Source organism: Syngnathus typhle, linkage group LG2 (assembly GCF_033458585.1).
Source record: "Syngnathus typhle isolate RoL2023-S1 ecotype Sweden linkage group LG2, RoL_Styp_1.0, whole genome shotgun sequence".
NCBI classification, from domain to species: domain Eukaryota; kingdom Metazoa; phylum Chordata; class Actinopteri; order Syngnathiformes; family Syngnathidae; genus Syngnathus; species Syngnathus typhle.
Window position 1 is genome coordinate 9053522 of NC_083739.1, and position 16960 is coordinate 9070481.

Below are 16960 nucleotides of genomic sequence, written 5' to 3' on the forward strand. Positions count from 1 at the left end.
CATCCGACTATGCCATCATCCAGCCAGCCAGCCAGCCAGCCATTTTCGGCTTGGGTTACTAACTGTATCATGCCGTCATCCTCCTTCCCGCCCCCCAGTGTGTCGCACTGTCACAGTGGAATCATGACTCATTGGAGTGACTGGAAAAAATGGCCCAGAGGATACAGCACTGTGCTGTCACTGCTCATGTGACTGAAACCTTGAAATCAAGGACGCTGAATGGGAGCAGATAAAGGCAGAAGATTTATAATGCAGTAACCATTCCCAGAGCAGAGGCCATGTTAGATGGTCTGTCTTTCAGTCTCTTTGGTTCTTTATCAACCGTTATGCTTCACTAGGATAATGAGGAAGATAGCATTGCAAAATGTGAAATCAAACCCCTTTATGGTAGCTAATCGTATCCAGTATTCTCTATATGGCAATACAAACGGAAGTGTAAAAATTATTTGGGAACATTTAGTGTTCGAATGTGAAAACTGAAAATTTAAACTCAGCTCTCTAAACTACAAGATTTTCATGCTGAAGCAAATTTAATGACGTCATCTTTCCATGGTCAATTCCACATTCTCCCACTATATCTTTTGGATTACACCGCGAACCAAACCAACTCCAAACATTGCATTTATAAACACAACTTTCCTCATCATCCAAAGTCACCATTCAAAGGCAAATTTTAAGCATCGTATCTGTTGACTTCTGTCCCTACAGAGCAGCGCTCGAGTTAACATCTCAGAAGGTTCCTGTCCAGAGAGGATCATCACCATCACTGGATCCACAGAAAGCGTCTTCAGAGCCTTCACCATGATCACATACAAACTAGAAGAGGTAGCGCTACATTTTGCTGAAAATCTAATGAGTCTCCTTAACTGATTAACTGAGATGAATAATTGGCTAGCCATCGTATACTTATGGAGTATTGAGACTCACATCTTAATATGATTATTTGAATTATTAGTCAATCAGGGTTAAGATATCTTCTTAGTTTCCTTTGCATTTTTTTTTTTTTTTGAACAGTTGACTCCTCGACTACCACTTTGCAATGCCGATTATTGCTTGCGGTCGATTAACGGCTAATCACGGGTTTGGCAACAACATGCCTGCCCGAAAAAAACAGATGGTGTTTTGCAGCGGTGCCTCGTGAGACTGGTAGCACGGTCACTACACCAAAATATTAAAGTCTATCCTCAAAAAATACCAAAGCACAAGCACTATGCACAGCCAACTGAAAAGGCAATCACTAACGCGAGCAGGGTGAGATCATATCAGCCACCTTCCTGTAACGGTAAAAAAACAAACAATAATGTATGTCCTGCCAGAAAAAGAAAATGAAGGCATGTGTTCAGTCATTAACCTCAAAGCTTGAAAGGTTAAAGTCGCCAGAGAAAATATCAAAGTTGCATTTTTTTTCTCCAGCAGATACACTCATAGTCCTCGTCCTTTTCCTACACCCTCTGACTCACTCATCCATGTACAAATCACAAACACCTTCAGGGTGTCACAGATAATCAGATCTTTTAAAACTCTTGCAACAATCCACATAACTGCAGGTTTTTTATGTAACATTTCAAATCATTTCCACTTTTCTGTATTTTTGAAGGTCGACTTGCGCGTTGTCCAAACCAAAATAATTCAAAAAGTATATTGTTTTGTTTGTTTTTACCATTTCTTCTGGATGCAAGTATTAAAACAGGCTTGTGAAGTTGTCAAGCAACGAGACGGATCAAATGAAATCATTAGCTTGTAATGGATGGAAGGGGAAACAACAGAACTCAAAGCTGGTTCTCCACATGATACAAAAATCATTTCCCGAGCATCATCTCAACAGCGTCACTAATGTGCTCTCAGCATCTTCGATTAGCCTACCAACACAAGTAATACAGGGTGAATATTATTTTCTCCACAATTGAAGGTGCTTTCAAATAGGTGAAACGCACTTGTTAAATAAATGTAAAGAATCGACGTTTTTAAATCACATTAGTGACATTTAATGTTATTTGCAAGAGTTTGCCCTTTAAAAGTAATAAGTCAATTAATTTATGTGTTTTGCATACATGACCAATGTAGCAATACGGTGAATTCAAAGGACGTCCAGACTTTTTTTAACCACTTTGTTGTGATGAATTTACCAGCGCTTGTATTCATGCAATCCATCTAGCCACAATTACTTCGAGATGAATCGACACTCAGTTTCCATATAAATTCTTAAAGTTGGCTAAATCAATCGGTCCTAACAAGTCGTGTATACAACCTAATGCATCTTGTTGTTTATCAATGAGTAATAGAATGGGAATTGTCTCCATGGTGATCAAGCACCGGCCTCCATCTCTAATTAAAAGGATGTCACGGTAGAAAATGATGACAAAACAGGAGCGGTAGTCTACTCAAAGATTTTTCCTCTCCTCTATTCAAAGTTGTGTTTGGGAGATATACTTCAGTTTCCATGGCAACATGTCAACTGACACACTGTGTGCCACCACGCTCGACCTTAACACAAGTAAAACAAAGGGAATCATGTGTTTGCTGTTCGCCGAGCGTTCCAATCGTCTGGAGTCTCATCTGCACACTTTCATTAAGCAAAAGAGCACAGCCGCCTCTTTTGTGCATTGTAAAAATACACAAGAGGGCTCATGCAATCTCAAACTACAATTGCACTAATAACGCCAGAGTAGCACATGTTTGTTTGTTCTCAGGTGTCATGGAAGCAATTGAATCTTTTGTTATCGGAGCTACTTACCTGCCTGCAAGCCAACACATTGCAGGGATTAAACCCCGCAACAGTTGTGTGTGAGTGCGCGTTGTTTGTTGTTGTGTGAAAAGTAATGAAGAGGTGGCAAATATACTCACACACTACTTGGGTACAAGTAAAGATACTTGTGGAAGAGACAGTTGGAAGAAATATAAATAATAATTCATTGTCTTTATTTCGACTTGTGTTCTTTTTTTAAAGCAGCCCAAACAGTAAGCTTGCTGGCAAGACATTATGAGCTCTAGTTTGAAATGCTGTGCGGCAAAAATATCTGATGTTGGCCAATTTGTATACGAGTGCAGGCCAGCAGATCTGGATTTTGAGGGAAGGTTGCGCCGCTGTGGGAGTGGTCAAATCAATCACAGCCAATGAGAGTGTTGCATTAGATTTTCGACATGGTGAAAGCACTGGCCTGCCTAGCTTGGTGGAATCTGGTTTGCCAAATTGAAAAACAAAAACAGCAAGCATTGCTTTACCAAATAAATCCCTGTATTTGTTATGAATCCTCTCAGCTTCCCATGGCCTCTCCCACCGCTTCATCTGATCCAATTCTGTCTTTTTAACTTTTGTTGCCAACCAGAGAACTCTCCCAAGGCCCAACAAAACAAGTCGTGGCAGTAAGTTTCACAGAAAATAAATGACACCTCGTCAGTCACGTCTTTTATCTGTTACTGGTTTGTTTTTCCCCGACGCGTGGTTCCTGGAGACTGTAATTGCAGGTACAGGTATGTTCTCCACAGATTAATTTAATGTCCTTCAGTCAGGTTCACTAGCAATTCATACAAATATGGAAAATCTATTTTATTTTCAAACATTGCAACCTCCCTCTTTAGGTTTGAGGTTTAATGAATTTTTAAAATATTCATACTGAGAAGAAAATAGATACTTTACTCAAGTAAAGCTCTGCTACCAGAAAAACCGACATAAGTACAGAAACAAAAGATTTGTACTTGGTTACGTTCTACCACAGGAGTGAAGGGAAATTGTTGAATGTTCAAAGTTATTATGTGCCTCCTATTTTTAGATCAAATCAAGAAAGTGTTTTGACTCCACAGACAAGCCGAGTGCTCTTCTTCTAACGAGAGTCGACGTCAGAACGCCCTGTCGGAGAGGCTGAAAATAGATGCAAAGAAACACATCATAAAGTGCTACTTTAAGGTTCAGTGGTTGGGAAATGATTTTCAAGTTGCTCTTAGGAGATGTGAATACACACATCGTAAGACAAACTAGTTTTATTGCCAGATGGTCCTCGCACATTTAGCGTTGTCGCACATTAGCTAGGCGTTGATGAGTGGAAGTGAAACAACAGAAAATGTTGACATTTTAAATTCTTCTATTAAAAGCTGCCTTTCCTCCCACTTACAATGTTTGTTGGTTTTGCTGAAAAAAAAAATCAACCAAATCAAATGCATTGGTTCATGAATGTGAATAGGGATATCGGCTCTCAAAATTATACAGTCATTAGGAATCCCTGAAAATTTATTCTCTGAGAAATCCAAACTATATTCATATGCAGATAGGCTCTATTTAGGAAGATGCTGTTTGGGGATTTGATTTTGAGTGGTTGTGTTCCTTTTGCATCGCTGTAGTATAAATCGCAGTTGAGAGCTTGATTGGTCTCGACCAGCATCAGATGGAGTGTGACATCACAAATGAAGGCACGCTCATTAAACACTGATTCTTCATTCAAATCTCCAAAGATAATTTCAACTTGGATGCTGATGAAGTGGTAAAACTCCCTTCGCATTGACACTTTTTGGATGATGGGGCATTTTGTCACTTGGGGTTCTGTGGGAAAGGTTCCGTTTGAAAGATCATTTGTGGAACTGCTTTCTGCTTGAATGACAAGTTGGCAACCTGACAAATGTTACAGTCGTATTTCTTTCAAATATATACCCTTACATACTCTAGCCCATTTTTAAGATATCCTTTGTGTTTGGATTAATATACAGTAGAGAAGATGTTCACAAGTGAAAATGTTGACTCATGAGTTCCTTTTTGGACTCTCTTATAGAATCTATATAGAATATATATCTCAAATGACTTTCCGATCCGACAAAGTTTTTCGAAAGAGTAGCCATTGGGCCGATTGTTTTTTTGTTTTTTTTTAATTCGCCTTGTGAGCTCTACAGTTTACTGCTGCTCTAAGTTGAAGATTACTGTCAAACTAAAAATCAACACGAGTTTACCTTAATGAAAGCATTAAGCATTTTTTTGTCTATGTGAAGCCCTTTGAGACTGCATGTGATTTAGGGCTATACAAATAGACTTGACTTGACTTGGCATATTTGCTATATACATTTGTAGCTCACATGCCAAACTTAGCATTGATACTTTAGAAACCTTTTCCTAAGTTATAGTTGAACATAAATGGTGGGGCAACACACGACACGTCTAACATAAAATAAAATGCTCAACACGCAAAGCCCAACATAACCAATAAAAAAAGTCCCGTTCAAGTTCAAATTCCCGTATTAAACTTGAGTGGTTTCATCCCTCCCCCTGCATGCTCCTCCTTGAATGGCCGTCTTTTATTTTTCCCCTGGGCTGTCCCTCTTGTGCGTTCTCTTTATCCTGTTGACAGTTACTGTGTGTCTCTGACAGGACCTGACAGCGCTGGTGGCCAACGGCACCATCAGCTCCAAGCCACCAGTCACCCTGCGGCTGGTCATCCCTGCCAGCCAGTGTGGCTCTCTTATCGGGAAAGGAGGGGCAAAGATAAAGGAGATCAGAGAGGTAAGCATCCTCCCCAGTCGATGGAATGATTGAGCCGAGGAATACAAATGGATATTCCCAAGTCACAAATCCACTGCATTACAATAAGGAGAACTAATTCAATACAAGAGTAAAATAAAATAAAAAGACATTGGTGAAGATGTATTATGGAACAGTGTTTATCATTGTGGTTTTAGCGAATCTAAATTTAAGCTCAACACTACTGTGTCTAAAAAGGCAGACGTTTAAAACAGCTCTCATTCGACTGTGCAATGCGACACAATGTCGGTGTGTTGCTGTAATGAGATTGCACCAAACCTGCAGTGTGAGATGATTAAGATAAATTACTCGACATTGATATGGAATTACTTTTTATATTTCATTTTAAGCAAATGTAGCAAATGATGGTGATGCATGTGGGGCATTGTCAATATAGTAAATATGGCCTCATTCATGAAAATGTAGCACACTGAGATCTTCATTCACGTTCTTGCTTAGTGTGTTTTTTCTGCGGGAATTACAGCACTTCAAAAAGTTTCTGAGGTTAACTCAAGCACTGATAATGTCATGATCCAAATACCCGCTCTCCTGTGCTTGTTTGGCAGGTATCGCCGTGTTCACAATAGCATTTTAACAGTCTTTAATTAAGTACAACTGTGCCCGATGGGAAGCTCATTAGTTTTCAAGGTTTTAATCAACAGAACATTTTGAACTGACGATGACACTGCATGAGTCAAGTTTTTATCCTCGGGTGAGTATGGAGTGTTTCAAGGTTTGCCCGTCCAACTGTGAAACGAGCCAGCACGGTTGGGGACCAAGTCATGGGAGTTTATAAATAGCACAGCAAAAAAAAATCAAAAGGCTAGATTGTCGATAAAGTACAAGCAAATGTAACCATCATGGAAGAATTAGCCTTTGAGCTCGTCTTTGGAGAGTGCCTCATTAGAGCCTCTGATAATCACAATCAGAATCTCTGTTCAATGAAGCGCATTAGGTGGCAGGAGGTTAAACATGACAACATTTTCGGCCCGTATAAAACTTTTGAATCCAATTAACATCTATTGTCAAGGATGATTCAGATCTTGGCAGTGCCTTGCAAAAATGTCTGCAGTTCTCTGCAGTGTTTTCATTGTGCCTTTTAAATAACCCGCAGTCAGTTCGTGACATCAGCTGCATGATAAATTTATAGTTTTTGCCTCAGTCATTAAGAGCAATGCGCTTCATTTCCCCAAACATTCTGCAACATGGTCCTTTATCAGCAATGCGGAAGGTCATCTGGCATAGAGAAGCTGGGCTTGTGTAATTACAACTTGTCTCATCAGCCTAATCTTTCTTTGAAACACCCCTATCGTTTGCAGACCACCGGAGCGCAGATACAAGTGGCGGGGGATTTGCTGCCAAACTCCACTGAGCGAGGAGTGACGATATCTGGTAATCAGGACTCTGTAATCCAGTGCGTCAAACACATCTGTGCGGTGATCCTGGAGGTAGGAAACACCTCTTATCTCATATGCTTTACTCATCTGATGAGAAGGCGGTGCATCTATCGATCAAACTGAATTTATAAAACGCTCTTTATATAAAAATATGGAGGCACGGGGAAGGAACATGGCGTAACCGTGATCATGATCCATCACAGTGAAGACGACTCTGTCTGAGAAAACACCGTTAAAAAATAAAAAATCCTTAAAAAATGTATCAAACCTGTGGTATGACGTCAGTGACAGAAAGGCCTTCTAGCACTATCCAAAGCGCTGACCTCCATTTCCAATTTACATGAAATGGTGTTCATTCATTTTTAACAATTCTATTCATTTTATAATGTGTCTCTTGGCTGCCCAGTTTCCAGTAGTAATGTAGATTAGATTCACATTTAGGGATGTTTGCTTCTCTATCAATCTTGATTTGCTCTCCGATTTATCGATCTTTTTCAAAGGCCACGGACACTCTTAAAGTTGTTCAAGTATGTATGCTATATCACACGACTGAATCCTTAGCACATTAGGGAAATGCGGTGAGTCACAAGGAGTCAAAAGGTTTTTGTCTCGTGTCTCGTGGCCCACAGCAAAGTCTGTCCACCTTTAGACGCCAGCTCAACAGCTCTCTTGAGGAAGCGGCAGAGGAGATAAGGAGGAAAAAAAAAAAAAAAAAAAAAAAAACCCCGAGGACAGTTTCCCTCCTGTGCCTTCATGGGAGCGCACAAGTCCTTTTTGTTCCGCTGTTACAGCTGGACCCAACTGACTAATTGCTAGTTTGATCCAGTTTGCAGTGGCTTTCTTCAAAGCAAGCTGCATTGGGATTCAGTACTAGAGACTCCCTGCTTTGGGCTCTGAGATTTAAATTATGCAAAAATTATACAAAGAGTTGGCTGTGGCTGCTCCAGCAGAAAAGACGCTCCAAATTTCGAAGGCCCCTCCCCCTCTAAAACAGCACCATCAACACTATGGTTAACTCGATAAGATGTCTAAATTAAACCGTGTCGCGCACAATGTATAAACTCCTTTTCTCGCCGGCCTTTGAAGAGTTTTATCTCAAAACGTCTCCCCGTGAGGGGATGCTAGACTTCCCCACAAAGACGAAGGAAAGCTCCAAGCTATCATCCTCTGCAGAGCTCCTGTTATTCAATGAATGGCCAATTTGAACACAATAAAAACAAGAACCCGGGAAAAAGCTCATTAGCAGTTTAGAACATCATTAATTGTTATTGTGCTTTAATGTGGCGCAGCACGTAACTTCGGCTCTCTGAGTCTCTTTGCATGGCAGCATGTCGCTTCGCCTTAAAGGTTTACACTTTGGCCTCTCTTTTGGCTCCTCAGTCCCCCCCGAAGGGCGCCACCATCCCCTATCGGCCGAGCCCGTCGCCGGCCGCCCTGCTCATCGCAGGCAACCAGGTAAGTAGGAACATTGACCTGCAGTCACACTTGAGCAGATTTATTTCAGCAGCCAACCCGAACGTTAATGAACACAATGACGGGATGTGATGCTCAATAGGGAAACTATGAGATATTCCTCTTGAATTTTGCCTGAATACTGAGAGCAAGAATGAATTGAAGACACTGCTAGATATGGCTCATATAATCCCGTTCAGGCATTTTACATTGAGATTTGAGTCAGGCTGTAAATCTTGGAACAGAGTTTTCTTAAAACTTGTGGATATTTTAATTTATTTTTTAAGTACCCTTTAAATATGGCCTTACGTGTCGCTGAAGAAGTCAAAAAATGACTCCCATACAAGCAAATAAAAGCAAATGATTAAAGATCAATCCTCACCACTGTAATTGTTGTGGTAGTGGGGGCCCTGCATTAAAAAAAAAATAATAATAATCTATAATGCTGGTAAATGTCGGCGGTAACACCCAAATGTTGGCGTTGTTCCATCCAGAGTTCTTGTCTAGCCTGAGGGTGAGTAGAAATGACAGATTTGAGTAGACAAGAGAATGCGCACAGGCAGAAAAGTGCGCAGCAGGATGCTTTTTCTGATTTACGCCCACGAGAGATTATAACCCAAACTGACAGGCTGCTTAGTAAATGTGATGAGAACTGAGGTGATGTCAAAGTCAAAGTCTGCTTTATTGTAGCATTGTTGCTTTACACCTTCCAAATTTGCATTTTATCTTTGGTTAATTGATTAGAACGAATCAATAAAATGAGTTGGGTATCCAAGTGAGGATAAGCAGGGCAGAAAAGGAATACATGGACTGAATGATAATAGAAATATTTTTTTAAACATTCAGACAATGAAATTTAAATGGCTCGCCTTCCCGCTATTGTTCCTCATGCGGTCTAAATACTGTTTTTGATCCAAGACTTATCTTCTGTTCTGAAATGTTGAATTCACGAGAAAGACACTATAATTTATGTCAACAATAATAGACACTTGGCAGGGTACACGATTCTTAATCAATTGTGTAGACTGTTGTCTTACCCTCAAAATTTCTACAACGTGAAAATGAATATGCCTTTTGTGCAATTACTACAAAGAAAGGCATTTGAATTCGATTCGGTTTGATTCGATTCAATTTGATTGGATTCAGTTCTGTTCGGTTTTGTTATGTTCTGTTTTGTTCTGTTGTATTCTGTTCTAATAACAGTTTTTATACTTTTGATATAATCAAGCACTAATGGTTTTCCATTTCGAACAATTTACAAGAGTTTCATTGTTTTTTCAGTAGAAATACAACACACACAGCCTAAGTGCGTGCGTGGATGCGTGTGTGTGTGTGTGTGTGTGTGTACATGCTCAAATGCAGCTCTTGCAGAAGGCTGATACAACCACCCTGCCATTACATGGGGTGAGTCACAAGATTAGCAAGGGAGACCGGAGACCTGCCGTCTCCTCGGGCCGCAGCGGAATCCAGATGCTCGGCATAGCTGTCAGCAATTCTGACACGGTTCTTCGCTTTCCGGAATGGTGTTATGTTTGAGATATCCCGCATAATGGGCTTTCAAATTAAACCCGGGAGGTCAGTGAGAGATGGCTTTAATAACGGCCGCACAGTGATAATTGATGTTTGTATTAGTTGTCGGGGGGAGAATGGAGAGGACTTGGGAAGGATGGCTCTGTGGATGAGTCATTTCTTATAAGCCTGTTAGGTGTGTTAAAAACTCAGAAGTGTAGCTTCAGGAGCCCACCAAATTTGATACACGCATTGCACCGGGCCAGCAGGTATCTATATGGAGTAACACTTTTTGATAATGCAAAATCAGAAGAATTATTATTTGTGGTAATGAATTTTCTTGCTTTTTCCTCATGTATTTCAAGGTGTTTGAAGCATCCGATTTCACACCCCACCCTCTGTACTCAGTCACCCAGGGTGGGCTTGACCTGCAGCAGGTACGTCAAGTCTAAGAATAATTCTTGTTGTTTCAGTATCAAACAATCTCGCGACAAGCAAGCCCGCGTCTCCAAAAGTTGGGGGACTGCGGAGGAGCTCGGGTGGCGGGTCCAAATTTAAACGGTCCATCCTCTGGCATGTGGCATTAAAAACAACAGCTGAGTGGAAGCTGCAGCTATTGTTCCAGCCTGTCATAAGAGCTATAAAGCCTCCTGAAACGTGATGCCGCCACTTTTATTTTAGTCCAGCCTTCCTGCTCATGCAGCTTACTGAGAAATATGCCTCTTCTATGACAGTAGGAAACCGCGGGTGTCCTTGTACCTCCAAAATCATCACTATGCATAAGGACCCTAAAATAGCATGTTTGGTTAACCATTAACACTTTGAAATGGGCAATAATTGGGAAAATTAGGACATGTGGACTACTGGACTGACCATTTTATAGAGTTGTGAAAAAATGCAAAATTTACCATATTTGGACATGGGAGGTTTGGGCCGGATACTAGTGAAATAAAAATCTGATGCAGATGCTGAAAAAAATAAGTTCTGAATAAAAGTAAAAATGTCAAAAGATTTGAGTTTAGTGATAGAGTTGGGTAGAGTAGCAAAAGATATACTCAAGAAAGAGTCTTGTTTTGAGAACAATGATTGAAAATGCGGTATTAGTATCACTAGTGGTACTCAGGCTCCCTCGAGTGGTACGCCAAAGAATCACTCAATTAAATGTTCAAACTGTGCATAATGGTAGAGTGTTTTTTAACCATTCCAGTGCACATCACTGTCAGCCATCATTCCATCATTGTCTTGGATCAGCTTAGTCAGTCCAAGTCATTGGCAACAACCAATCGGCGGTAAAAACCTAACCGGTACTAACCGGTGCTACAGCCACTTGACGTAGTAAGTACATTCTAGTGGCCAATTGGCTATCGTTGACAAACCTAACCCACCAAAAGTTACAAAAGTTTTGAGAGTAGATATAGCGCGTTAAAGAGCAAGATTATTGCGGTACTTATTGTTTCGTACTTGAGAGTCTAAAGGCGGTATGAATGATGCATTTGAAGGGCAAGCTCTTATCTCCACTTTATGGCCATGGATGGACTCTTGATAGCAAGCAGACTGCTGGCGTCAGGCAGAATTGAGTTAAGCTGAGTGCTGTCTGCTCTGACCAGAAATATATTGATGCAGGCCTGCATAGACACCAGCCTCACTAATTACACGGCGAGGTAGGGAGGGGCAGGCATGGGGGCTGATGGATGGACTGGGACAACATGGGGTTCTCTTTTGTGGCTTTACATTTCATGGCTTATCATGGCATGCATTCAAGTCAGCTTTGCTCATCAAAATGAATGGAAATGCCAAAAATCCATTCTAGCCTTCCCCAAAAACTGTTTGGAAGGTTTTTGGACACACACACGCACATCATATATTTGTTCTTTCCCTTTGAGAAGCTGGAATGGATTCATATAGTAATTTCCATTCATTTCAATGGGAAAGATGATTTCAGATTCTGGTTTTGGGACTTCTGAAAAGGGTCCAGGAACAAATGAAATCCAATGCTGTAATTAAAGGACCGTCAACAGTGTCAATCAAAAGGGACCATTCCCTTTGCAAATCCTATACAGGATATTTGAAGCATCTCGGAATTTTTTGTTTCTAAACTCTTGCGAAAGGCTTGCAAACTCTGTTCCTTTTTGTTCTAATTGATCAATCGATTGATTGATTAATTAAAAAATATGAATTGCTTCATGATGACCATCCTTTTTCTGACCGTCAATGTATCCCAATAGTAGAATTTTACCACACAATGAGCTAAAAAGGTTCTATCATTTTGACTTTCCGTTCAGCCAACAACAAAATAAATCATGCAAGCAAAATACCAACATTCCACATGACTGCACCTTTTCATATGTACAGCTTTGAGTAACTGGCAAGATGCAAAATCTTTCAAAGACAAGTGTGCTAAATAAAGCTAGACTCAAATGTGTGACGCACAGTACGCCGGTGGATGAGATAATAAATATGTTTTGTGGTTTGAAATGTCTCACGGTAATGTAATCAAAAGGTTGCAAAATCTTGGGAAGGAAAAAAGACAACTTTGGTGTGTTTCGAGCAGCGAGGCTCTTCCAGTAAGAGAGTGCGCAGTCATTGCCCGCCTGCTGCCTTTTATTGCTGCAATCTATTTAATGCAGGATGATGCTCTCTTGCAGGCCTACACTTTGCAAAACCAATACGGCATTCCACACTCGGAGGTGAGTGAATGCAATACGCTGAGTAGAAACTAGTGCGCACATGACAATGCTCTTTGTATTCAATTTGCAGTTGGCCAAACTCCATCAACTCTCCATGCAGCAAAGTCTCAATCAGGTGGCCCAGCCCGCTTCGACTATCATCCCTGGTATGGACCACAGCATCGCCTAGCAATTGGAGCTTTAGTTTTCAAAACTGCCTTCAAATGGCTGAATTTAAATAGGTCAAGTTTTTCATATTAGATATTTTTATGATTAAGTTTAGCCTATAAACGCTTGGGCAATACAGATTTTACCATTATACAATTTTTCCACATGATAGATTATTATCATTATTAATTATTATTATTATTTTGTTGTTTTTATCAGCTTTAGTCTGAATTGTCAGGGGAAAAAAAACATGTTGAGCATCGTTTTTCAAGGTAAAAGCAGTTTGCAAACGTCTTATTTTGATTTGACACAAATATAATCAGTTTGCTTTCATGAAGGTCTACAGAAATCAGAATGTTTACAGTTGAGAGGCTAAAATCAGTTTGAGCCTTAACAATGACTCTGCACAACTCATCAATTATTAAAACAGCTTGAATTGTACAATTGATCCATGAATTGTTGCACAGCAGCTGGAATCAGAGGATTTAGACAATTTTTAGATGAACAATAGCCCTAAGTGATTAATTGAATATCAGAATGTTGTCGATTAATTTGAGGATTTGAGTAATTGTCTAATTGTGGCAGCTCTAATATGAAAGGAATAATTATTTAATTTCTGCATTTATTGTTGAGTGAATTCTTGTGCATTCTCTCATCAGGGATGGAAGCAAACGCTCAGACATCTCAGGAGCTGCTTATTCCCAATGATGTAAGCAACCCTTTTTTTTTTTTTTTATTATTATGATTCTTTCACGTTTGACCGTAAAACACTACTTCCACTCCCTGCTGACTGGTGCGACTTTAAAACACACGCAAGGCTCCTTGCTAATTATGATCATTATTTTAACCTCAGTCTAACCCAAGGTTAAAGGGATTAGAGTTGATACGGATCCTTTTGCGTGATTGTCTGGGCTGCATTGCAGTGTCTTCCAGTGGCTCCTGCGAGTGCCGTGTAAATCCTCTCATGTTCCCTGACCTACTTAGAAACTGTCTGCTATCAAAACAGCCAATAAGAAAGCAGACAAACATCCTTTCCCTCTTTAGTTAGCCAATCTGAGCGCACAAATTACAGGCCTTTGATTCACATCATAATTTATTCAGAATAATAAATGTTGAAAAAAAATCCAAGTTTGTAAATTTAATCTTAACCTGCCGCATTATCCAACGTAAAAAGACGACCATAATCTTGGTCACAATTGTTTTGGAATAGATTAAAGAAGGAGTCTTCTTGATTTCTTTACATTTACAATCCCATGAAAGGATCAAACCTAACATTGTGCTGCCGCATCACTCGTTCTCCGACTATCCTCTGCTGCAAACTCCCTCCATCTCATCTGAGGAAATAAATCTTTGGAAATTGGGTCACAAATAAGTAGCTTCAAAGGGTAAGAGTTTTTGGCAGATGCAAACTGGGAGGTCACTGGGGATATTTTGAAGTGAAGAATGAGGGATTATTTGCACTTGGATCTAAATTACAGCTCACTGCACCTATATATATATATATATATATATATATATATATATATATATATATATATATATATATATATATATATATATATATATATATATATATAATATATAATATATAATATATAATATATATATATATATATATATATATATATATATATATATATATATATATATATATATATATATATATATATATATATATATATATATATATATATGCTGACACATACCTAAAACAAATGTTTAAAACAACTGAAAGACTTTAACAGAAATACTGCAGCATCTATGTTGTCGTGCTTTAACCCTTCAAGCAACAGACTGAACACAAACGGTACAGCAAGGACACATAGACAGACAATAACAGTAATCTCCTTTATGCAGTGTATTCTTTACGCTTGTGTAAAAGCGTGACTATGAAAAGCACTCCCCGCTGCAATATGATTGGCTGCCGTATCCAGGCAGGATTGCTTGGAACTCAAATTGGATTTATACCGTAAATGTCTCAGTGGAGGTCATGTATGTCCGTCTGTCTTATACTGCCCCCGGATGGCCAAGGCAAGCACAGCAGATGTAGCCCCATTCAATTGATGCGGTGTGACAAAAACTGTTTCATGCTTTTTGATACTATTTAAGAGTGCTGTTTGGCCTCGTTACTGTTTTTTTTTTTTTTTTTGGAAAGGGTGAGGCCTGCAAAGAATGAATGTTATTTTCATCCATTTCAAAAGGGAAATCTCATTTGAGGTAATTCAATTTGTATCTCAAGGCATCTCTGTTTAGCTACCCAAAGTTTCCCCTTGAAAAGCTCTGTAAATTCTAGCCTACATCCATTTAACCTTCCACGTGTTTCTAGAAAAAAAAATATCATTTTGCTCACTGTCCAAAGGAGAAGAGGAAAAACAATCGCAAGATTGATGACTCCTGGTTGCACTGTTTTGCAGAGTACAGTTGCAAACCTTCAGCGACATTTCTAAAATAGTCTGAAGCTTTTTTTTATTTTTAGTTTTTGGGAGTAAATCCCCACAGTGAGCAAAACAATGCATTGGTGGAATGAGGGATACTAGTTCTCTATGTGACAGGGACAGCTGTAAGCTCCCATTGTTCCAGAAGAGAGGACTTATCGGGAGGATGGCGCCCCCGTGCACCCCCAGCCCCCATCACGCACAATTTGCTCCGAGCAATGAACACCGATGCACTGAGAAAGTGCTTACACATGGTGAACGGGATAGCGTACTTAAGCACTACAAAGAGTTTGCCAGAAGAGAAACGGCTGCGCACACCGCCATCGCATCCTTCTTCCTGCATCCTCTCCGATGACTAGCTCAGCAGGAAGTGGATGACACACTGTATACGACAGCAATACGCTTACGCCAAGCATAATGTACACTCTCGAGCATGACTGGGAAAGTTAAATGCCCGAATGGGCTACAGTTTTTCCATCAGTGCCTGTGGTGGGGATTACAACGGACTCCACACTTCCAAACCAGATGTGTGAGAAAAACTAAATAGGGACAAAATACTGCAAGTCAGTTTATTTTTATGCACATTTACACAGAATTTAATATCATACTGAATGTCCTCCATGTCATCCTGAAATTAATAAACTGGCTGTAGGAACACGTTGCAGTATAGGGCAGTAAAGTTTGTCCCCAAAGCGTCCTTCTACATGGTGAGTCAGTCGGCCATCTGTCACAACAGCCGCGTCTCCAACCCATCATGTGCGTTTGTAACACTGTCAAGCGTTGAATAATATATCCGCATTTCCGGAGGGTACAAATTTATTAAATTGTCCTCATGTACTTCTAACGAGCTCTCAATGGTTATTGGGTGGGAGCTGTTTGTGCTTTGTTCTTGACTGATTTGGGTTGGAGGGGCTGGTGTGCGATGTCTGCCATCTAGTTGTGTACACTGGTATTACAACTTAAACTACTCTGAAAAAAATATACATTTTCAAAAATGAATCTAGGGCCGCTCAGAGTGTGGGCTGCCAGTCGCCCATCGCTGCTCTTGAGCTTTTCCAAAGAATGCCACCGTCATTTGCACCAAACCTGATGACAGCTGGCGTCTATTGACAGCTGTAGTGAAAGGCCAGAGAAGATTGGGAGTCTCAGTGGGTGGAGGTGTTAGCTGTGATTTGGACTTTGTGCTGGCCATTGTCTCCAGAGTGACTCTTTTTAGGCAGCCTATAGTCTGTGTGACCCCCCCCCCCTCTAACCACCCAAGCCCAAAATAGCCAGATAGACAGAGCAAGCTGGCCTCTGTGTGACAAATCAGACTTTGCCCGACAGGCCGCTTACCTCTCTCGAAAGGAATGCCAAACGCAGGAACAAGAGCGGCATGGGCGGCGCGTGTGTTTGTGTATTTCAGCCTCTGCGTCAGCCGCCGCTAAGCTGCCAACACACACACATACTACAAGTACTCTATTACTGTCTACCCCACAGCCAGCCGCACACACACACCCTATGCTCCCCCCACCCGACTGTATATCTGCCACTGAGCTCTGAGACCCTGCACTTGAGCTGATACACGCCCTCTGTTGAATTTCTATTGTTAGTCGTAAGCCGGGCTCCGCTTTGGGTGAAACGCAGCACATGCGCACTTGTATTTTGGAGGTCGACGCAATTTTAGTCTCCGGTTGTCTTCTCCGGCTGAGGGGAAACATCTAATAGATATTTGAGTTGTTTTTCCATCATGTTTTCCATTAGTGTGGAGATGCGTCTCTCTGGCATTTGTTTGGGAAGTCGCCGCCACTCGGAGAAATCAATAACCTTTTAGCTACTCAGATTAATGAGAGG

At 40.5% G+C, this 16960-nt stretch overlaps 1 protein-coding gene across 3 annotated transcripts in view; it reads left to right on the forward strand.

Moving 5' to 3' along the window:
• Nucleotides 1-16960, forward strand: part of pcbp4 (poly(rC) binding protein 4) — a 42205-nt gene that overhangs the window by 20778 nt on the left and 4467 nt on the right. For all 3 annotated transcript variants that reach the window (XM_061272841.1, XM_061272840.1, XM_061272842.1), the window contains 8 exons: nt 709-825; nt 5351-5482; nt 6820-6948; nt 8278-8352; nt 10224-10295; nt 12504-12545; nt 12616-12691; nt 13352-13401. In XM_061272841.1, coding sequence (XP_061128825.1) covers nt 709-825; nt 5351-5482; nt 6820-6948; nt 8278-8352; nt 10224-10295; nt 12504-12545; nt 12616-12691; nt 13352-13401 — 693 coding nt within the window. The remainder of the gene's footprint in view (nt 1-708; nt 826-5350; nt 5483-6819; nt 6949-8277; nt 8353-10223; nt 10296-12503; nt 12546-12615; nt 12692-13351; nt 13402-16960) is intronic.